The sequence below is a fragment of the Schistocerca gregaria genome, chromosome 9, assembly GCF_023897955.1.
Source record: "Schistocerca gregaria isolate iqSchGreg1 chromosome 9, iqSchGreg1.2, whole genome shotgun sequence".
NCBI lineage: Eukaryota > Metazoa > Arthropoda > Insecta > Orthoptera > Acrididae > Schistocerca > Schistocerca gregaria.
The window spans coordinates 215,607,353-215,630,766 of NC_064928.1; the positions used below are offsets into that span (position 1 = coordinate 215,607,353).

Genomic DNA, 23,414 nt, shown 5'->3' on the forward strand with positions numbered 1-23,414 from the left:
TAAGTGAGTGCATGGCTTAAAATTCTTGCTAACATAAAGTGAGTGATTCGAATCTACATCTATACTTTGCAAACCACTGTGAGGTGCATTTCAGACAGTATGACCCGCTGTACCACTTGTTAGGGTTTCTTCCTGTTCCATTCATGTATGGAGTGTGGAAAGAAGATTGTTTTAATGCTTCTGTGCATTTCGTAATTATTCTAATCTTATCCTCACAATACCTATTTGAGCAATATGTAGGGTGTTTTAGTATATCACTAGAGTAATAATTTGAAGCTGGTTCTTGACACTTTGTTAATAGACTTTCTTGGAATGGTTTACGTCTACCTTCAAAATTCTTCCAGTTCAGTTCCTTCAGTAACTCTGTGATACTCTCCCACATATTATACAAAGCTGTGACCATTCGTACTGCCCTTCACTGTATACATTCAATATCCCCTGTTAGTCCTATCTGGTATGGATCCCAGACACTTTAACAATATTCTAGAACCAGTTGCACAAGTGATTTCCAAGCAATCTTCTTTGTAGATTGATTGTGATTCCCCAGCATTCCACCAATAAACTAAAGCCTACTGCCTGCTTTACCCATGGCTGAACCTTTGTGATCATTCCATTTTATATCCCTACAAAGTGTTACACCCATGCATTTGTATGAGTTTGTCGATTTCAACTGTTATAGTGATAGGATACTATGTTTTTCCATTTTTTATAGCTAGAAGAAGATTTTTATTTTTACTTGAATACTGTAAGCTAGTTGTTAGCAAACAGAAGTGTTACTTAACAAATACTGAAACATAATGTTTTAATAAAAATATCACCCATTTTATTTACTGTGTGCATGAAAATGCAAATATTAACAATTACTTAAAATTTAGTACAAAAATGATATCAGAAACAAGTAAAATTCTATTTTTATTTCTAAAAATTTAGCAATATTATTGGCGCATACATTTTTTTTTTTTTCATTTAACAAAATGGCATGTCACATGTCTGTATCAAATTATGTTTACTTTCATACAATTATCACCATGTGGCTATAGACCCCTGTATGGTACATAGGCTGTTCCTGGTGGCCACAGGAAGACTTTCCTTGTTCCAAGCCTCCAGTAGTTGGTAACCAGTCTGCAAGATTGTTTCCCAGGATCCCAACATGACTTGGGGTCCAGAGGAATAAAATCAAGCTCCCAGTATTGTGGGAGCAAGAGAAAAGATCATGTATGTTTGAAACTAATGAATTCTAAGGACAGAATTGGCTTATGCCCTGCAGGCTACTTGGATTCACTACAGATTAGGACATTTTCACAACTGTGAGTGCAGGTGTAATGGAAGGCTTGGATAATGGCCACTAATTCTGTTGTAAAAATGCTACACCTAGAATTTGCAAAGGCACAACCTAAGACATATCAGTATAGATTACTGTTCAACTAGGAAATTCACTGAGAACTGGGAGAAAGAAATGTGGAAATGTGGTGGATCTATTCTTTCCTTTGGTCCAATGAAACGTGTTTGATAGAGGAAGGCAGAGGTCAGAGCACAAAGACTTTAGCTAAATTGGTGCTAAAACACCAGATATGGGTCACCCTTGAGGGAGGCAAATCTCACTATCAGGGAAAAGGATACAGAGGATTCTGTCTACTTATTTGTGAAGTCACTTGACAGTGGTGTGTAAGTCTCTCTGGGAAAGTACCATTGTGAAAAGATTCATTAGATAAGTAACTCAATACATTACTAAGTTGAGCTGAACAACATTTCATTATTTTACTACTGATTTTATTATAACCAATTGGAATTTAACAATATTAGAGAAGGAAAGTTGCTACTCACCATATAGCAGAGATGCTGAGTCACGATAGGCACAACAAAAAGATTCACACAATTGTAGCTTTCAGCTATTAAGGCCTTTGTCATCAACAAACACACACACACACATACACACACACACACACACACACACACACACACACACACACACACACACATACAAACACAACTTGCACACACATCTGCAGTCTTCGACAACTGAAACAACATGTTTTGGGTGTGCAAGTTGCATTTGCATTTGCATTTGCATTTGTGTGTGTGTGTGTGTGTGTGTCTATTGCTGACAAAGGCCTTCCGAAAGCTATAACTGTGTGAATCTTCCAGTTGTGCCTATTGTGACTCACCACCTCCGCTATATGGTGAGTAGCAATTTTCCTTCTCTAATATTTTTACATTCCATCCTGGATTTTCCACTCTGAATTTATTTATTTTTTAAGAGAACTGATAACTTCAAACAGTTCTTTTTGAGATGTAGTCTGAAGTTGAATTTTATGAAACTTGCTTTGGAAGCCTTTTCTTAGGAACTGTAAGTTATATGCTAAGGGAGTGTTCCAACATGAATTATCCACTACTGTCAGTAACATGTTATTAAAAGTTCCTGCAATTTTGGCGTCTTCATTGTCTTGGTTCATTTCTCCTGTCTTATTTCTTCCTATGTGGCAAGTAGTTCTTATCTTGGCTTGTAAATAATAGATTTCAGCTATCAGTCGTCCTTTTGAACTTTTATTGGCAGATCTAGATTTCAACTCGAAACTAGCCATTCTCATTCTCAATGCAGTATCATTTTTGATCAATACATGTAATGCCTGTTGGTCGGGCTTCATCCACAGTTCATTGAATACTAATTAGTATTCAATCAACTGTGGATGAAGCCCGACCAACAGGCATTACAAACATTGATCAAAAATAATAGTACATTGAGAATGGCTAGTTTTTAGCTGAAATCTAGATCTGCCAATAAAATTTCAAAAGGACGACAGATAGCTGAAATCTATTATTTACAATATAACAGTCACCTCGTGCAACAGCCTTGGAATGTAGGGTAACCTGATGAGTTCTTATCTTGTTACTAGATGAACTCATTTTTCCTTAAAAAGTACATACATTTTGATGATCTGATGACTTTAATTAAAATTTTACAGCATAGTTTGTAGTTTGATTTATCCCTTGTATCATCTACATGCCTTGATGCCAAGTTGGGTCTTCTTTAAGTTTTACATAATATTCTAATTCCATTTGCAACTCATGGTTAGGAGCATTTAATCTGCTTCCACAGATTACTTTCTTAGGAAACCAGTTTTTATAGTAGCCTACCTGCAGTCCAATACAATGAGAGATGCTTTTTAAGAGGATAACATGTATGTTTGATCATTTTTATTAGTTTATCTATGTGTCAACTCAATTTAACTTATTCACATGGAACCCAAAGAACCCCACACATGTTGACTTATTATTGTCTATGTGTGGAGCTACATCAGTTGTGCTTATTTGACTTCAAGACCATTCAGATCGCAGATTTCTTCAGTTTACCTTTAACCAAGCCTTAACCTCTGAATTATGTGAAGATTTGCCAGGAATTACATGTGATTCAGATTCCATATTACACTGTACATTGCCTTTCCCTAGTAGGACTACTAGGGTAAGTTTGGGACATCAAAGTCAACAAAAGTGGTGTCCAATTGAAAGACATGTACTAGGCCATTGAGCCATATGAAATTATCATTATCATTTGTACTTAGCTGTTGCATGCTAAAATAACAACAACATAAGGAAAAGATAGATTGTGACTCACTGCAAAGATAACACATTGTGTTACAGACAGGCACAATGAAAAATTTACACACACACACACACACACACACACACACACACACACAGACACACACACACACACACACACACACACACACACAAAACTGCCATCGCTGGCAGATTGGACTAGAATGCAACTGCCGTGTCACATGGAATCAGCAGTGTGGAGGGGCAGGGAAGGGGGAGGCAAAGGGATAGATGGATATGGGTTGGGGGAGAGAAGAGCAGAGATTAGACTGCCAATGGATTCATTGTAGGTAGACTATAGGAGGAGGGGGGGGGGGTGCTGAAAAGGAGAAGAGTGGGGAAGGGGAAAGATAGTTGGGGCTTGAAAGAGTGCAGTCCGCAAAGAGGGTGAGGGGGGAGTGATAGGACAGAGGGAGCGGGAACTGCTGGGTGGAGGTTGTGGGCACAGTAGGTTACCATAGGCTGAGGCTAGGGTACTTTTGGGAGCGGAGTATGTGCTATAAGGATAACATAAGTCTTTCCTGAACTGCACAGATGGGAGTTATACTTACAAGACATTCTCTGCTCCCTAAGTTATCCTGGCCTCAAACTATAGTAACTTACTGTCCCCACACCCTCCATCTAACAATTTCCACCCTAACCGTTCTATCGCCTCCTCGCTACTGACATCTCCCCACCCTCTTTGCTTGCCACTCTGTCAAATCACCCACCCATCTCTCCCAGCTCCTCGCCTTTTTCACTCTTTCCCCTCCCTCCCCCCCTCCACATCCCTGCCCCACAGTCTCCTGAAGCTGTGTCAGTTGGCAGTGTAGCCCCTTGAAACTCCGGCAGACAGGGCTCTTCTTTCCACACACCCAATTCCTCCTATACCCTTTCTCTTTCCCATCCCATCCAGATTGCTGCTTCTGTTCTATGTGACAGCTGAATTCCAGTCTGGGTAACCAGAGATGGCAGTCCTGTGTGAGTGAAATGTGCTTGTTTGTGTGAATAATATGTGTGTTTTCCCTTCCCAGTGGAGGCTTTGGCCAAAAGCTAATGTGTAAATGTCTTTTTGTTGTGCCTGTATGCAACACAATGATCTATCTTTATGGTGAGTAACAACCTATGTTTTCCTTATATTGTTGATATTTTGACCTGGAGTTTCCATTGTTTGAATGCTAAAACAATAAAGAGTGCTTGGAAACTAAAGAAAATACCAGTGGCAGTAACGAGAAAAAATAAGAATCATGAACTGCTTTGCAAACTACTTTCATAATTATTTGTGCATTTTCTTGGGAATAATATCCTCTTCTATTTTCAAGACATTGAACCTGTGGCAACAGAATGTAGCAGCAGAGTGAAGCACACTGAGCTGTGTGCTAATACAGCAAAGAGCAGTGCTGCCTCACCATTTCTGTCCTAGGCCACATTCCCAGCAGACACAACATTGTGAAGCCCAGTGTTCCTCACTTGTCTCAGGTGTCTGAATGTGCACCCAGTGTGACCAGCAGCTCATCACATTCTGCCACACCCTCCCTTAGTCTGGCCTTCCTGAAAGGAATTTAGTTGTCTGACTCTGCTGCTTAGTGCACTGCCATTGTGATCTTTTTGTCTTGAATATTCACATTTGTATTAGCACTGTTGTCGAAATAAATCCATTCTGCATAGTGAGAGCTGTGAGGTCTCCTCTGTCCTGCACATGCATATCTACACCAGCAAGGGCAGCGAGTGAAGCACACACTGCATTATGTGCACATGCTGCATAGTTCAACGGTTTTGCACTTTCCTTGTCTGGCACATTTATGTATATCAAATCACTAACAACAATTTGAGCACCTTCTGCACTGTCCCAAGATGTAGCATAGGTTGGTCGGTTGGTCAGTTTGGGAGAATGGACCAAAGAGCAAGAGTATCAGTCCCATCGGTTTAGGGACAGATGGGGAAAGAAGTTGGCCTTACCCTGTCAAAGGAATCATTCTGGCATTTGTTTTCAGTGATTTAGGGAGATCGCAGAAAACGTAAATCAGGGTGGCTGGATGCAGCTTACAGCATAGTGCAAGGCCATTATTCCATCCATGTTACAGATGTGCAGAAGGTCACTGGACTCATTAAGTAACTCAACAGTGAGGAAGTTTCTTCTGTTGCATAATGGAGAGGAGTCACACTGACTTTGTCCCACATGTTCACATCTGTGTCATCACTGACAGACACTGAAGCATATTCTACTCTATCCCGACATGCAGCATAGTGTAAAGCTGTCTTACCATGTACGTCATGTACCTGCAGATATGAACCAGCACCGGTAATCAACTTTTCTTATCTACCGCGTAATGGAGGGGCATCTCACAAAAATTATCCTGCACATCCGCATATGCATCAGAACTAGCAATCAACTGAACACATTTTACACAGCCCTGCAGTGCAGCATAGTGCAAAGCTGACATTCCATCATCATCATCATATGCCTTAAGATTTGCACCAACTGAAGTAAGTATTATGATGATGTCACCATCGTCTGCTTTTGCTGCAGCATTTAGTGGAGTTGCACTGAGGTGCAAGTCGTCCACACTTAGCAGTAGCTGAGCACTTTTCCTACTGCAGCATAGTGCAAACTGTCCGTCCATCTGTATAACTGTCCTCTAGAAACACACCAGCCTCAGTGAGTAGCTTCACATCATCTGAGACTTCCACTTTCACTGCATAATTCAGAGCTGTCTCCCACCCACTTGCCATCCTGCACTCCAATATCTATACCTGCACCAATAAGAAGCTCTATACAATTTATCCCATTCAAGTACACGGCACAATGTAGTGCAGTTGCCCCGCTCTCATCTTGTGCATATAAGTCTGCACTCCACATTGTGAGCTTTTGACTTTCTCTTCACAACCAGTCTGTATTGCAACGTGAAGCTCTGTCCTGGTTGTATACTAGTTCTTGTAATCTTTAAAATCCTAGCCTCCTGTGTATCCACATTCACACTCCTCCTTTCTGCTTTACTGTAGATCTCCCAGAGTATTCAGCACCTGAAAAAGAAATATGTTTTGTAATATTTTTGATACTCTACATCTAATTTTAGACTCTGCAAGCCAACATATGGCATATGGCAGAGAGTAGTGTGAGTACTGATGGTAACTTCCTTTCCTATTCCACTAGCAAGTGGAACATGGGAAAAATGACCATCTATAAACCTTCGTATGAGCTGTAATTTCCCTTACCTTGTCTTCATAGTCCTTACCTGAAATGTATGTTGGCAGCAATAGAATCATTCTACTGTCAGATGCAAATACTTGTGCTCTAAATTTTCTCAACAATGTTATCTGAATGTTGTCTTCTGTCCAGGGATTCCAATTTGAGTTTATGAATCACCTCTGTAAACTTGTGTGTTGATAGAGTTTACTGATAACAAACCTAGCAAGTTTTTTTGTCACTGTTTGATGGTCGTGGCTCGGTGGGTAAGTGGATATTGTCAGACAGAAAATCTAAGTATCCGAGTTTCAATTACAGAATTTTTTGTTACTTATTACTCTTGACAAGTGTGCCAACAGTTTGTTAATGTGAAAGCTGCATCATAATTTGGAGTCCACATTAAACTACAGATTCCCGCATGAGTGGCAAGATGAGTCAGTTCAGAATTGAAGGAAGACGACAACATTCCACATTCAGTAGGATGATGCGTAGTACAGCAGTACGGTATTTGTCGAGGACAGCTTATCTTACTGTACATTTGATAAAATCTCTTATTTCTCCAGTTCATCAATAAACCATTTTTATGGCATCTTGTGAAAACTAGACAGGTTATACAGGGTGTTACAAAAAGACACGGCAAAACTTTCAGGAAACATTCCTCACACAGAAATAAAGAAAAGATGTTATGTGGACATGTGTTTGGAAACGCTTTATTTCCATGTTAGAACTCATTTTAGTTTCGTCAGTATGATCTTCCACCTACGCTCAATGGAGCACGATATCATGATTTCATATGGGATACTCTACCTGTGCTGCTACAACATGTGCCTTTACAAGTACGACACAACATGTGGTTCATGCACGATGGAGCTCCTGCACATTTCAGTGAAAGTGTTCGTACGCTTCTCAACAACAGATTCGGTGACCAATGGATTGGTAGAGTCAGACCAATTCCATGGCCTCCCCTCAACCCTCTTGACTTTCATTTATGGGGGCATTTGAAAGCTCTTGTCTACGCAACCCTGGTACCAAATGTAGAGACTCTTCGTGCTCGTATTATGGACGGCTGTGATACAATACGCCATTCTCCAGGGCTGCATCAGGACATCAGGGATTCCATGCGATGGAGGGTGGATGCACGTATCCTCTCCTAACGGAGGACATTTTGAACATTTCCCGTAACAAAGTGTTTGAAGTCACGCTCGTACAGTCTGTTGCTCTGTTGTTTTCCATTCCATGATTAATGTGATTTGAAGAGAAGTAATAAAATGAGCTCTAACGTGAAAAGTAAGCGTTTCCGGACACATGTCCACATAACATATTTTCTTTCTTTGTGTGTGAGGAATGTTACCTGAAAGTTTGGCCGTACCTTTTTGTAACACCCTGTATATTTCAATGTACAGTGTCTGTTCCTTCGAAAGAACAGACACCGTGCCAATCCAGTGGCTGTGAAGCACTGTATGTAAACTGAAGGGGGGGGGGGGGGGGGGGTCACTCTTATCACCTGCAGCAGAACATTAAGCAGAATCAGCGGCATGAACGGAATTGTGTACCGGACCGTGATTCAAACCCAGGATCTCCTGCTTATTAGGCAGGTGTGGTAGCCACTGCGCCAACCAGGAAACAGTTATCGCAACTGCACGGACCATCTTTCCATCTTTGAACGCCTCACTGCCGACCCGCACTCCCATCGAGCACCGCAGGCTATTTTTCCCACACTGTCAGAGGCCCTTTGTCACAGAATATCACTTTGGCATTCCCGAGGATCCAACTTCAAATAGTCTGTCAACAAAGATGACCAATGTTTGAAAATACTAGAGGCATTCAATAAGTAAGCAACACCTTTTTTCTCAAAGAATCTTGGTTGATACAATGTAGAATTTGTTGTGGGACATAGTTGAATATTCCCACTTCCGCCCCAACAGTTTCATGAAGATGGTGATAAATTCAGTTGGGAGGAGCACACCACAGAACTGCAGAAACGCCTTAACAAACCTGTATTTGCAATTCGAGTGTTAGCAGACATAGGCGACATTAAAATGAAAAAGCTTGCATACTTTGCCTACTTTCATTCCATAGTGTCATATGGTATAATATTTTGGGGTAACTCTTCAAGTCAAACAAAAGTTTCCAAAAGCGTGTAATACATATTATTTGTGGAGTAAATTCAAGGACGTCCTGTAGAAACCTCTTCAAAGAACTAGGTATACTAACTACTGCCTCTCAGTGTATTTACTCCTTAATGAAATTTGTCCCAAAATAATATATCTCTTTTTCCAACAAACAGCTCAGTTCATACATACAATACCAGGAACAAAAATGATCTGCACAAGGACTTAAAAGCACTTACTTTAGTTCAAAAAGGGGTCCGCTACTCAGGAACACTCATCTTCAATAATTTGCAAGCAAACATAAAAAATTTAGTTACAAATAAAGATCAGTTTAAAAGAAGCCTGAAAGACTTACTAGTGGCCAACTCCTACTACTACATTGACGAATTTTTTAATAGAAACAAATGATGTATTGTAATACTCATACTATTAGTATTGTTGTTTCAGCTTAAAAAATGACGTATTGTATATACTCATACTGTTAGTATTGTTATTTCAGCTTTAAAAAAAGTGACATGTTCCATATCCATGAGGATCTTCTCAGTACGGATCTATGGAACGAAAAACTAATCTAATCTAATGTGATATGTGGCAGCACTATATGTAGTTTTCAAAATGTCATCAATAATGGAGGAGCATTTCAGATATTTGTAGGCACTTGCAAAATGTCTACAGAGATCTGGTTGTGAACAAAAGCATGGTAAGACATGCAAATCTCCTGTGTGCCAGCTGGACACACACAGCTGTGACTCCTGCAATGTTGTAATGTGCACACACACTCATTTTAGGTGACTGACAGATCAACTGCTAAACTACTTTTTTTTCTGCTGGAAATTCTGACACATTCATCCACCAGTTGGTGTACTGGATTCCTTGCCAGCTAAGATGAGACAATAAAGAGCATCTGTTTGTCCCAATGAAGAATGCACTCTATAGGAAGCATTGTGTGGATGATGGGGAGGTTATTGGCACCACAAGACTTTGGCTCCAACATCAACCAATAGAATGGTACCATGCGGTCATACAGGCATGCCTAGTAAGGTGGCATAAAGCTGTTCCTTTGAACAGAGATTATTTTGCAAAGTAGGGTTTTGTGGCCAAATGAGTGACGAATAATATGATGTAATGGAATACTGAGTAAAACTAACCTGCTTTCAAAAATGAAATGTGTTGCATTACTTATTGAATGTCCATCATAATATGGACAGATAAAAAAAACTACCCACTAAGTTGCAGCTGGAGAAAACACTAATAAAAGATACAGGGATGCAGAGGCTGTCAGAGCTAGTGGCTCCTACTCCTGATCGAAGGGAAAGTAAGTAGAAGGAAGGAAAAAGGATCAGTGATGTTTAGGAAATAGGGCGAGTAATGGAAAAGTCAGCCAGAATCCCAGGTCAGGGGATGATTACTGGACAGAATCAGAAGGAACGTTCAACAGTCTGCCAGATAAATGAACATAATGGAGACATTCTTGTTATAACCTTTAATCACAATAATTGCGTGGATTTCACACTCTCTCTTAGAAACAATAGCTGATCACATGATTACAACTCAGTCTCTCGTATTCGACTGATGTGCCGTGACATGCGGCCGGTGCCGTTCGTAGCTAGGTGAGCTCCCGCGCTCATCCGATTTGCGGAGCGCCTCTATCGCCGTTTGTGCGTACTGTTGTGGCGGCACTGTTAAATGTCGTGGCACTATCACAACACTTTTCCCCCCTTGAAAAAAATAAACACTCACTTCCTTGGAGACATGGACAGCGCAGAGACATCCATGGCCTCTTGTGAGGCCCCGAGGAGATCCCGCGCAGAGACACGGGAGTATGGTCGAAAATGTCCAGGACGGAAGCTCGTGCATGGAACGTGCCTCCTGGATGAGATGATGGGTGAAAACTCCGGAGCAGCATCCATAGGTGTCATTGACCTGGGAGTGTGCTCCAGCGAGATGGGTCCCGGAGAAGGCGGCGTCGCGACTGGGGCCGGTTCCGGAGTACTTGGAAGCGGCAGCGACGGCAGCTGCATCAACACGGACGGTAGATCGGTAGCAGCGGCAGGACTGGCTTCTCGGGCTAGTGGAGGCAAAGGAAGGGGGCGGTGGCACCGGCGTGGCCACCACTCGTGGGCGCATCTGGTCGTAATGGCGAACAACCGTGATGTCGCCCGTACGGATTTCACAAAGCCGGCGGCCGCGAAGAGCCTTGACCACCCCTGGAATCCATTTAGGGCGAGATCCATACCCTCGTGCCCACACGTCGGCGCCCACCGAGTATTTTCCCGCACTAGGGGACACAGTACAAGGCCTGACAGGGTGAAGCAGGTGCAGTAGAGTGCGCGGTTGGCGGCCATGCAAGAGTTCAGCAGGGCTGCGATCACCCAGAGGCGTGAAGCGATGAGAACTCAGAAATTGCAGCAGGGCGTCATCTGTGGAAAAATCACTAAGGAATTTTTTCATCTGGCATTTGAAAGTGCGGACAAGGCGCTCGACCTCCCCATTCGATTGCGGATGGAAGGGAGGTGCGGTAACATGATGAATCCCTTGTCCAGTACAAAAATCACGGAAGGCCTGCGAAGAGAACTGAGGGCCATTGTCCGTGACGATCGTGGATGGAAGACCTTCTAGCGCAAAGATTTTGGACAAAGCCAGCATCGTCGCCGCAGTGGTGGGCGACAGACATCTAACAACAAATGGAAACTTCGAGAAGGCGTCAATCAACAGTAGCCAATAAGTACCGAGGAAGGGGCCAGCAAAGTCTGCGTGCACCCATTCCCATGGCTGAGCTGGATCAGGCCACGGAGAGGGCATTGTACGAGGTGCCGCCAGTTGTTGAGCACACTGGCCACATGCAGCAACCATATGGGCGATGTCCGAATCAATGCCGGGCCAATAAACGTGCCTGCGGGCCAGGGACTTAGTCCGAGAAATACCCCAATGGCCTCCGTGCAACAGTTTGAGAACATCTTTGCGAAGAGAGACTGGCACCACGACCCGTGGAGATGTGCCATCCGTGGCCAGAAGAACAACACCATCACGAACAGACAGACGAAGGCGCAAGGCATGGTAGTTGTGAAGGGGATCCAATGCCCGGCCCCCGGTCCTGTCCGGCCAACCTCGTTGAACAAAACCGATCACCCGACGCAGGACTGGGTCCCGCGCAGTAGCTGACGCGACCTGCGAACCTGTAAGTGGAAAGCCCTCGACCGCACGACGTTCTTCCTCATCAATGTGGAAACAGAGGAGTTCATCACGATCGAAAACAGGGTCAGGGCCCATCGGCAATCGCGACAATGCATCCGCGTTTGCGTGCTGGGCCGTGGGGCGATAGTGAATCTCATAATGAAAACGAGACAAGTATAAGGCCCAACGTTGCAGGCGGTGAGCTGCCTTATCCGGAAGTGACGCCGAGGGGCTGAACAGAGAGACCAGTGGTTTGTGGTCGGTGATGAGGTGAAACTTAGAACCATACAAAAAAACGCTGAACTTTTTTAGAGCATAAATGATAGCGAGCGCCTCCTTTTCGATTTGAGAGTAACGCCGTTGCGCCTCGTTGAGGGTCTTGGAAGCATAGGCAATGGGTCGTTCCGACCCATCCTCATACCGATGGGCGAGAACAGCCCCTAGGCCATACTGTGACGCGTCAGTTGCCAGAACCAAGTGCTGACCCGGACGGAATGTGGCAAGACAAGGCGCCGACTGCAAATGAGCCTTCAGGCGAACAAAAGCCTGCTCACACCCGTCGGACCAACAGAAGGGAACGTTTTTGCGTAACAGCTGATGCAGAGGATAAGCTACCGCTGCTGCGGATGGAATGAATTTGTGATAATAAGCAATCTTGCCTAGAAACGCCTGAAGTTCTTTGACCGTAGACGGCCGGGGGAGAGCGTTAATGGCCGCAACGTGCTCACGGAGAGGGCATATGCCCTCACGGGACAAGTGGAAACCAAGATACTCAATGGAGGGTTGGAAGAACTGTGACTTGTCCAGATTGCACCTCAACCCAGCCGAATGCAAAACCCGAAACAGTGAACGTAAATTACGAAGGTGCTCCGCAGTGGAGGCTCCCGTGACAACAATGTCATCCAGATAGTTTATGCAGCCGGGGCCGGGAACGGAAGCCGTGAGCTGTTCCAAAAACCGCTGAAAAATGGCCGGTGCGCTAGCGACGCCAAATGGTAATCGCTGGTACTGATACAACCCACAAGGAGTGTTGATAACGAGAAATTCCTTGGAAGGAGCGTCCAACGGCAACTGATGGAAAAGAACTGGCCCCCAGCGAGCTTGGTAAACAACTCCTCAGGACAAGGAAGAGGATAAGTGTCAATGAGGCTCTGAGCATTGACAGTGGCTTTAAAGTCACCACACAATCGCAGACTCCCGTTTGGTTTAGAAACCACCACGATCGGCGATGCCCATTCACTGGAGGTAACCGGAAGGAGAATCCCTGAAGCTGTTAACCTGTCTAGCTCAGCCATGACAGGTGCACTTAACGCCATCGGAATAGGGCGTGCCCGGAAAAAATTAGGGCGAGCCGTAGGTTTAAGAGTAATGTGGGCTGCAAAATCCTTGGCACAACCCAGACCAGCAGAGAACACGGACGAAAATTCACAACACAATCCATCCAGCTGTTGATACGGAATGTCCTCAGATATGAGGTGCACATGGAGAACCCGAACAACTGGAAAGCATCATACCCGAACAGGTTTTCAGTGCCCGCATGATCCACCACATAAAACGTGAGGGGCCGAAAAACAGACTTGTAGGCAGTGGAAGCATCAAACTGGCCCATGATAGGAATTTTCTGCTGATTATAAGTCCTCAGATTGCGCGTAACTGGAGACAAAGGAGGGGAGCCCAACGCCAAATACGTGCGAGAATTAATGAGAGTTACTGCAGAGCCAGTGTCCACTTGCATGCGGATGTCTTTATTCAGAACACGAACAGTAACAAACAACTTATTTGTTTGAGAAAGCACACAGTGAACATCCATGTCCGACGCCTCGTCCTCGTCGACAGGAACTTTATGGGACTGACACACAGAAGCAATGTGGCCTTTTTTCCTACATGAATTACACGTGGCCCAACGTTTTGGACACGCTGCCCTGTCGTGCTGTACGAAACAACGGGGGCAAGAAGGAAGCGCGGAACGAACCGGCTTCTGTGGTTGCTGGTTTCGCTGCGAGCGTTGCGGCCCAACGCGACGTTGTTTACGCGAGTGAACCGCCGCCACATCTTCGTTCTCCTGTGCAACAGGCAAATTGTCCTTGTCGAGAGTTGACTGTACAGCGCCTACATCACACCACGCGTCTATTTGCGCGCCAGCAGCGTGAGACACTTCAAAGGATTGAGCGATGCTTAGAACTTCCGACAACGACGGGTTTGGCAGTTGTAGGGCACGTTGCCGAACTTCTTTATCAGGAGCAAGCCGTAGAATAGCATCCCTAACCATTGAATCAGCATAAGACTCTTGATGAGTGTCCGTGACAAACTGACATTTCCTACTCAGGCCGTGTAGTTCCGCCGCCCAAGCCCGGTAAGATTGATGGGGCTGTTTACGACACCGGTAGAACGCCACGTGGGCGGCAACGACGTGGGTGTTTGTTCGATAATAGGCAGACAATAAGTCGCACATTTCTTGGAAGGACAGGGAGGCTGGTTCCCGCAGAGGGGCTAACTGAGATAGCAGCTGATAGACCCGAGGGGAAATCCAAGATAGAAATAACGACTTACACATAGGAGCGTCGACAACGCCGAAAGCCAAGAAGTGTTGCCGCAAACGCTTCTCATAATTCTCCCAGTCTTCAGCGGCCTCGTCGTAAGGAGGGAATGGAGGCGGAGAAGAGGAAGACAGACGATGAGTAAGCGACGTCGACAACGCCTGAATCGCTGCCATCAGCTGTGTTTGTTGTTCAATGAGCGCTTGCATAAGCTGTTCCATGTCTGCCCCGACACGAACACACAAATCCACAATGCGGTGAAAATATCCCGACCTCGTCGCCAAAAAGTGTTATAACCTTTAATCACAATAATTGCGTGGATTTCACACTCTCTCTTAGAAACAATAGCTGATCACATGATTACAACTCAGTCTCTCGTATTCGACTGCTGTGCCGTGACATGCGGCCGGTGCCGTTCGTAGCTAGGTGGCGCTCCCGCGCTCATCCAATTTGCGGAGCGCCTCTATCGCCGTTTGTGCGTACTGTTGTGGGCACTGTTAAATATCGTGGCACTATCACAACAATTCTGTATCTGTAGGACGTCAAAACACTGTAAATACAAGGGTCATTACAAAAGTCGTGAATTGCAATCCTTATGTAAAAGTGCTATTCCAGTAGGTAACATCCATCCTGAATGACTGCTCAACTCACTCTTTGGTCTCTCTTTACACTTGTTCTCCTGAACAGAACTGCTATCTAGCACCACGTCATGTTACTGTTGATTCTAGGGGAGACTCCTGATGGCATGGATGCACCTATGTAATCAAGTAAATATTATGTTTCTAGTAGCAGATATATAATAAAACTGAGGAGGTAGTTTTTTTTAAGTAGCAGTTTTCTTCCTAATATAACTGATTATGTGTAGATGCCATAGGAGCACAGTGGTAGTTGACTGTTATTACAGTATTCAGATTAAGTTTCTGTGATGTCTTTGTGGCATGTTAGTGAACCGTGGACAATGCCAAGGTGGGATGGAGGACTGCATATGTCAATGACACAAACAGCCATACCATAGATACAGCCACTATGAAAGAGTATGGAGAGGCCAGACAATCATGTGGTTCCTGAAGATGAGTGGCAGAATTTTCAGTAGTTGCAGGGGAAACAGCCTGGATGATCGACTGATCTGTCCTTCAGGTATAACATCAGCTAACATGGTCTATCATATATTTAAATGATAATGAAATTTTCTTGGGTAAAATATTCTGGATGCAAAACAGTCCACCATTTGGATTTGTGGGCAGGGTCTGCTTAAGAGGATCTTGTCATCAGGAAGAAATAAAACTTGTGTTTTATGGGTCAGAGCATGGAATGTTAGATACCTTGATTGGACACATAGGCTAGAAAACTTAAAAATGGGAAAAGGATTGGTTGAAGTTAGATCTTGTGGGAACTCATGAAGTCTGGTGGCAGGAGGAGGAATAAGACTTCTGGTCAAGTGAGTGCAGGGTTATAGATACAAAATCAAATACAAGTAATGCAACAGTAGGTCTAATAATGAATAAGAAAATAAGAAAGCATATAAGCTCTATGAACAGCATAGTGGCAAGATGGTGCTGAGTATAGATACATTTTACGTTAGCTCTAGAAATAAATATCAAAACACAGTAGGAAAGTGCTTAATGTGCAGTAAATATGACGTTTATTGTGACAATGCATGTGTTTTGTGTTACGTTATTACAAAAGTTGGTGAAAAACGTAATGGGACACCAAAGGAACATCAAAGTGAGATAGTGTGTACACCATCAACATCATACTATGAAGAATCAAGCAGTGAGTCAACTACTCATCACTGCTACTGCAAAAAGCACGCAGGAAAAGGTATGATGTGCATAAAATGTAAAAATGTGCGAAAGTGAATACAAAGCAAAAAATTTGGTTATGCTCACGTTGTGATAAAAACAGTCTCAGTAAAAAACTTACCAACAAGGACTGTACAGGTCAAATTATTAAATTTCTAATTGAAGAAATACATGATTTAAATCACAAATGGGTCGAGTGCAAACTAAAAAATGAACAGAAAGTAGGCACAAAAGTGTCAGTAAATAAGACTTCTCATAATCCTTGCAGAAAGTGTAAGGAAACGGTAAGAAGTGGTATTCTGTGCACTGAGTGTGAGTCCTTATTTCACTTTCGATGTGGTAAGGTGGATCCCTCATTAATAGAGGACAGGAAATGCATAAAAGAATGGAGATGCGATTTCTGCAGGCATAACATGGTAATACACAACAGTGACAATGCAATGTGTGAACTAACAAAACCTAATATCAGTGATAAAGAAACATCTCACATAAACAATGCCAAGCAGATTACCGTTTCAGATACAAATAAACAAGATGATTCAGATTGGAGAACTGTTTTTGAAAGGTGGTAGCGGAAAAGCTGTGGCCCAGAAAAACAAAACAGAAACTTTGTCAATAAACAATTCTTTTGAGCCATTGTCAGATTTACAAGAAGCAGAGGAATCTGACATGGTGTGCTCATTGTTTAGCAGCCAACGTAGGCCTGACCCAGGCAATAACAAGAAAGTGCGTATATGTATATAAGCAGACAGCCATGGAAGAAATATTGCTCGAGTGATGAGAGAATAGTATCTACAAGACATCACTAGTACAATTAAGCCAAATGCTTGTTTCCAGGATGTGGCAGCACGAAATGCTGAAATGGATGATCTGGATTCTAAATGTGTTGCAGTGTTCCTGGCTGGCACAAACGATGTGGCTAGGAATGAAACAAGAAGACTTCAGTTTTCCCTTAAAGAAACAGTACATCATTTAAGAAACACTAATGTCCTAGTTTTCTCAGTGCCTCACCACCATGATCTACCCATGTGGTCCTGCGTCAATTTAGAAGTAAGAAAAGCAAATGAAATATATTTGTAAGAAATATACAAATGTATTGTTTGTGGACATCAGTAGATTAGGAAGTAGATTTCAAACATTACATAGACTTCAAGTGAACAGTCTTGGTAAAAAATATGTAAGTGAAAGAATTCTCAAATTTTCCAAAAAAGTAGTATTGGACTTTGGCACTAAATTAAGTGAGAGTAGTTCTACATCAGCCTAGTCCTGACCAGGCTTGGTCACTTCCTGTTGACCAGGGCCCAACCCATACTAAAAAAAGCAGCAAATAAATAGTTTAGCAGGCAGTATCTCCAAAGCTAATAACGTTACACCTAACTGTACTGCAAAAGATTATGTTTCTTAACATACAGGGCTTATTAGATAAAATAGATGCATTGCATGTTCTGATCAAGGGAAAGCAAATAGAAGTCCTTGGTTTAGCTGAACATTGCATGAACCCTGATGGCATCAACTTGACAAGCATTCCAGATTTTAAAGTAGCCTCTTACTTTTGTCGTAAAGATAAGAAACGAGGTGGCTCTGCCATTTTAATTAAGAACCACCTTGTTTTTGGAGCCACTACCTAGAGTAACAAAATGGATCTGTTAAGGAAACTTTTGAAATATCTGCCTGTTACATTGTGACTTATGGAACAGCCTTTATCTGTATTTACAGAAACTCAGTATTGGAAAATAAGAGAGAATTTTTTGAATAGTTGGACATCTTATTAAACACATTGTTTTCAAAGAAAGTTAATATAATTCTAATGGCTGATTTTAATATTAAGTTCAACTCCAGTACTTCTGACAACTTGGAAATAAATAGCTTAGTTAAAAGCTATGGGATGATTATCATGCTGAAGAATGCAATCACCAGACCTGGTAGTGTAAACATGGGTACTTGTATAGACAATATTGTTACAACTTTTCATTCTTCAATATATGATACAAATGTGATTGACACTCTTCATTCTGATCATCATGGAATTATTATTCATGTAAATGGGTGCAATGATTTTTAATGTCACCAAGCCTTCTGTGATTTATAAGACACAACGTACAATTAGTGACTGTAATATATCTGTTTTTCTAAAATGTCTCAGAAAAATTAATTGGTTGTGTGTGTATGGTAACACTGGAGCAGAAACCCAGTTCAACAACTTTCTTGAATGTGGGCAGTTAACATTGGTCTGCCACTAAAAAACAAATGTGTTAAAATGAGCAGCATATCGACTACCAATAAAAATAAGTGGTACACGCAGGAACTACGAAAACTTAAAGATCAATGCAACAATTTCTACTACCTAGCAAAGAATTCATCTTGTATGCATGCCAAAATAAGATATAAATAATGCAAATACCAGTACAGAATGGATATTAAGAAAGCTAAATTAGAATATAATTGCAAATTGGTTGCACAAGCTATTAATAAACCAAAAGAAATGTGGAAAATCATTAATGAGAATCTAGCATCAGGTAGCAAAGAATTTGTATCTAGATCCAAAATTAGTGCTGATAGTTTTAATAATTATTTTTTAAACAGTGCAGATAGTGTAGTTACTAAGATACCTAATAGTAAACACGAACCTAGCTACTATTTGGATGTTGCCTATAAAAACCTAAATGCTATGGAAAATGTGTTTTATTTTGAACACATTTGTGTAAAAGATGTGCACTTAGCAAAAGTGATTCACTCAATATTTACAATATCAGCTCTAAAATATTGAAACTTCATCTAGATTCTCATCAATTACTTTCAAATAGCCAGTTTGGGTTTAGGAAAAATCTATCAACATGTGATGCTGTTATGACCTACATATGTAACTGTCTTGAAGCAAAAGAAGAAAAATTTATTCTAAGTACAAAGTTTTTTGATTTGTCAAAAGCATTTGACACTGTGTGCACAACACTTTGCTGCTGAAATTAAAAACTGTAGGTATCTCAGTCTCTTCTGTTAAAATTATCCAGTCATACTTATCTAATAGATCTCAAACTGTTTACTTCAATACCCAATATTCTAGTTGTGATGTTTGAATTTTTGCCAGCGTACAGATTGTTCCATAAAAACACAGGAGAACTGCCGTAAGTACTTCTACAGCTGTACTCACCTGAAGATGGCCAAAAGACTTTGTGCCGAAATATCATGGCAAGATGTTACTGACTTATGGCAGTTCTCCCGTGTTTTTATAGAACAATATTCTAGTTTCTTACCCGTTAACCATGGTGTTCCTCTAGGGTCAATCTTGGGCCTTCTCTCACTCATATTATATATGAATGACCTACCTAGCAATGTAATAGATGATAATACGAACTGTTACTTGTATGCAACTGATATCAGTTTAAGTGTTACAGTGCCTACGAACAATAACATAAGTAACTCTGCCTCACTCAAGGTATATATATTTTCTGTTTGGTGCATTGCCAATAGCCTGTCTATGAACATAAATAAAACACAGGAATTAAACATTTCTTATAACAATAGAATCACCTTAGAGACAGTTCTTGTATAGTTTCTTGGCATTGTTTTGCAAAGTAATTTAGGCTGGCAGGCACGTGTGAATTATTTAACACCAAAAATTTCTAAAGGAATATTTATGCTCAAAAAATTACAAGCAACAGCAGATGAGAAAATTTTGCTTTCTGTCTACTATATTTATATTCACTCTAATTTGACATATGGGACAATCATGTGGGGAAATAATTGCTACTCAAAATGCTTATTTACAGCCCAGAAAAAAGCTGTCAGTCTGATATGTAAAGTACCACCTAGAACTCACTGTAGATAATTATTTATTAAACTTAGTATTATGACCTTACCATGTATATACATATTTTGATGTCTCTTGTACATTAAAAAGAACTTGTCTAGTTTTGATCTGAATTCTGATGTACATAGTTATAACACACAACACTGTATTCATGCAAGAAAAGACTACTGCTCATATACCAAAGCTCTACACAGCTTCAAACACACATCTGTAAAGCCATTTAATAAACTACCAGAGTCAGTTAAGAGTATGGAGCTGAAAAAATGTAAGATATTTGTAAGAAATTTATTAATTCAAAATTATTTTTATACAATGGAATATTTCTGTGAGCATAATTTCTAACATAGATTAATTATTTGTGTATTTGTTGTCATTGTTGTTTGTACATTTATTGACGTTGCTTGTACAAGCATTACATCCCTGTAAATATTTTGTTTTTGGGCAATAAAAATCAATCAATCAATCATAGTGAATGCAACATCATAGCCAAGATAGATAAAAAGACAAATACAAACACAATAATATAATTTTATATGCTAATAAACACAGCAGATGACAGAATTCAAACAATAATAATGAAATAAAAGAAATTATTCAGATAGTTAAGGAAGAAAAATTTTATTGTAGTGGAGAATTAGAAATTGATACTAGGAAAAGGAAGAGAAGGAAAAAAGTAGCAGAATATGTACTCAGGGGTACACCTGGTAGACTTTTGCACGGCATAATTTAACCACTGCCAACACTTTGTTTACGAATCGTGAAAGTGGGTTGCTTATTTGGAAGGGAACTGGAGACATTGGAAGGTTTCAGACTAGTTATATAATGCTAAGACAGAGATTTCAGACGCATATTCTAAACTGTAAGACATTTCCAGGGGCAGATGTGGACTCTGATCACAATTTATTGGTTGTGAACTTCTTGATTAAAACTAAAGAAAGTGCATAAAGGTAGGAAATTAAGGAGATGAGATCTGGGTAAGTTGAAAGAAGCAGAGCTTGTTGGGAGTTACAGGCACCAATTGACTGAAGTAAGGGAAAGGAATACATTAGAAGACAAATGGATAGCTTTGAGAGAGGAAATAAAAAAGGTGGAAGAGGATCACATAGGTAAAATGACAAAGCCCAGCAGAAACCCTTGGATACCACAGGAGATAATGAATTTTATTGATGAGAGGAGAACATATAACAATTCAGGAAATCAAACAGGAAAAAAGGGAATATGGACATGTAGAAAACAATACTGGCGGAAAGTGCAAAATGGCTAAGCAGGAATGGATGAAGGAACATGCAAGGGTATAAAGGCACACAACTAGGGAAAAGATGGATGCTACCTACAGGGAAAGGAAAGATGTTTGGAGGAAAGAAAAGAAGCTGTACAAACATCAAGGCTCAGGTGGGACCAGTACTAAACAAAGAAGGGAAAGCTGAAAGGTGGAGGAACTATATAGATGTGCTCTATGGAGGAAATGAACTTTAAGGCAATATTATAGAACAGGAAGAGAAAGTAGATGCAGATGAGATGGAGGATATAATACTGCAAGAAGAATTTGACAGAGAGCTAAAAGTCCTAAGCTGAAACAAGGATCCTGGAGTAAACCACATTCCCTCAGAATTACTGAGAAAACTATTCCACTTAGTGTGCCAAACATGTAGACAGTCAAATTACCCTCAGACTTCAAAAAGAGTCTAATAATTCCAATTCCAAACAAGGCAGGTGCTGCAAGTGTCAATATTACTGAACCATCAGTGCAATGAGGCATGGCTGCAAAATATTGATGTGAATTATTTACAGAAGAATGGTAAATCTGATAGAAGCCGACCTCATGGAAGGACAGCTTGGATTCAAGAGAAATTTAGGTACACCCAACTTGTCTTAGAAGGCCGGTTAACAAAAGGCAAACCTACATTTATAGCACTCATAGACATAGAGAAAGCTTTTGACAGTGTTGGCTCAAATACTCTGAAATTTTCAATGGAGCAAGGGTGAAATATAGGGAGTAAAAGGTCATTTACAACTTGCACAGAAACCAGACAGCAGTTATTCATGAAGAGGAAACAGTGGTTGAGAAGGGAGTGAGACTGGGTTGTAATCCATTCTTGGTGTTTTTCGATTTGTACATTGAGGAAGCAGTAAAGGAAAGAAAGGAAAAATTTGAGAAGGAATTAAAGTTCAGGGAGAAGAAATAAAAACTTTGAGGTTTTGCTAGTGACATTGTAATTCTGTCAGATACACAAAAGACCTGGATTAATAATGGAACAGAATAGACAGTACTTTGAAAGGAATACAGAGGATGAAGAACAAATGCCACCCTTTATGTTAGCATTAGATTCTTGATCTCAGCTCATGACAAACATGTATCTAGCAAAACCTAACCTCGACAACAAGTATAATAGATATGCAGCTTAAAAAACAAAGTTCACCAGTGCTGTAACTGTGTGCAACATGGCCAAGAACAGGTAGCATGAATTCTGCATTGTGTTGGATCTGTCCCATTAGCTTATTGGATGGGGCAATGTCATGGGAAATGGATATGCAGACTCTGATGTTTTAGTCATATTTGTACCAAACTTTTTTTTTCAGTTAAAGCATCAAACTATATTAAAATTTACACCTCCACAATGTGGTACGTTGTGTATTTCTTTCTGTTACTGTTGCCTTCATTTAAATGTTAAGACACAACATGAAATTCCTACAGATGTAAATGACCACTTTGTTTCATCCATGATGCAAATAAAGCTAACAGAAAATAATAGTGGACACAGAAATATCATCTGTATCCAGTGAGGTACAAAAACACAATAGATGGGCTGCACTATATTGCACATTATGCTAGGCACAGTAGTTCCATTCTGTATGTCTGAGATCCAGGCTTGCCTTCACAGAGCCAGTATATACACATACAAGCAATGTTCACCTTAGAGAAGATGTTCAAAGAGACCCACTTGTATTTTCAAACACTTTACAACTCATGGAACACACTTTGTTGGACCCTGTGCAACACACCTAAATCACCATCACCAGTGCAGCATGCACGCAAGCCATTAAGCCATGGACATCTACGGTTGGAGTGCTATAAACTTGTTCCAGTAAATGTTCCCACAAATAAAAATGTAGTGGATTAAGGTCCTGGTGATGTAGAGGCCTGAACATGACTGGTCCATTTCCCTGAAAATCCTTCATTTAAATTGTTATGTGTATTCATTTCAAAGTGTGCCA

General features: G+C 41.2%; 2 protein-coding genes across 4 annotated transcripts in view; both read right to left on the bottom strand.

Moving 5' to 3' along the window:
- Positions 1-821: 821 nt before the first annotated feature.
- Positions 822-23,414, bottom strand: part of LOC126291993 (uncharacterized) — a 177,248-nt gene continuing 154,655 nt past the window's right edge. For all 3 annotated transcript variants that reach the window (XM_049985766.1, XM_049985767.1, XM_049985765.1), the window contains one exon: positions 822-6,603. In XM_049985766.1, the coding sequence (XP_049841723.1) occupies positions 6,554-6,603 (50 nt within the window). In that variant the 3' untranslated portion in view covers positions 822-6,553. The remainder of the gene's footprint in view (positions 6,604-23,414) is intronic.
- On the bottom strand, positions 5,644-6,439 carry LOC126291519 (serine/threonine-protein phosphatase 6 regulatory ankyrin repeat subunit A-like). The gene is made up of 3 exons (XM_049985022.1): positions 6,302-6,439; positions 5,988-6,218; positions 5,644-5,859 (listed from the first exon to the last, which is right to left on the bottom strand). Exons 1-3 carry the CDS (start codon positions 6,437-6,439, stop codon positions 5,644-5,646), a joined length of 585 nt encoding a protein of 194 aa, XP_049840979.1.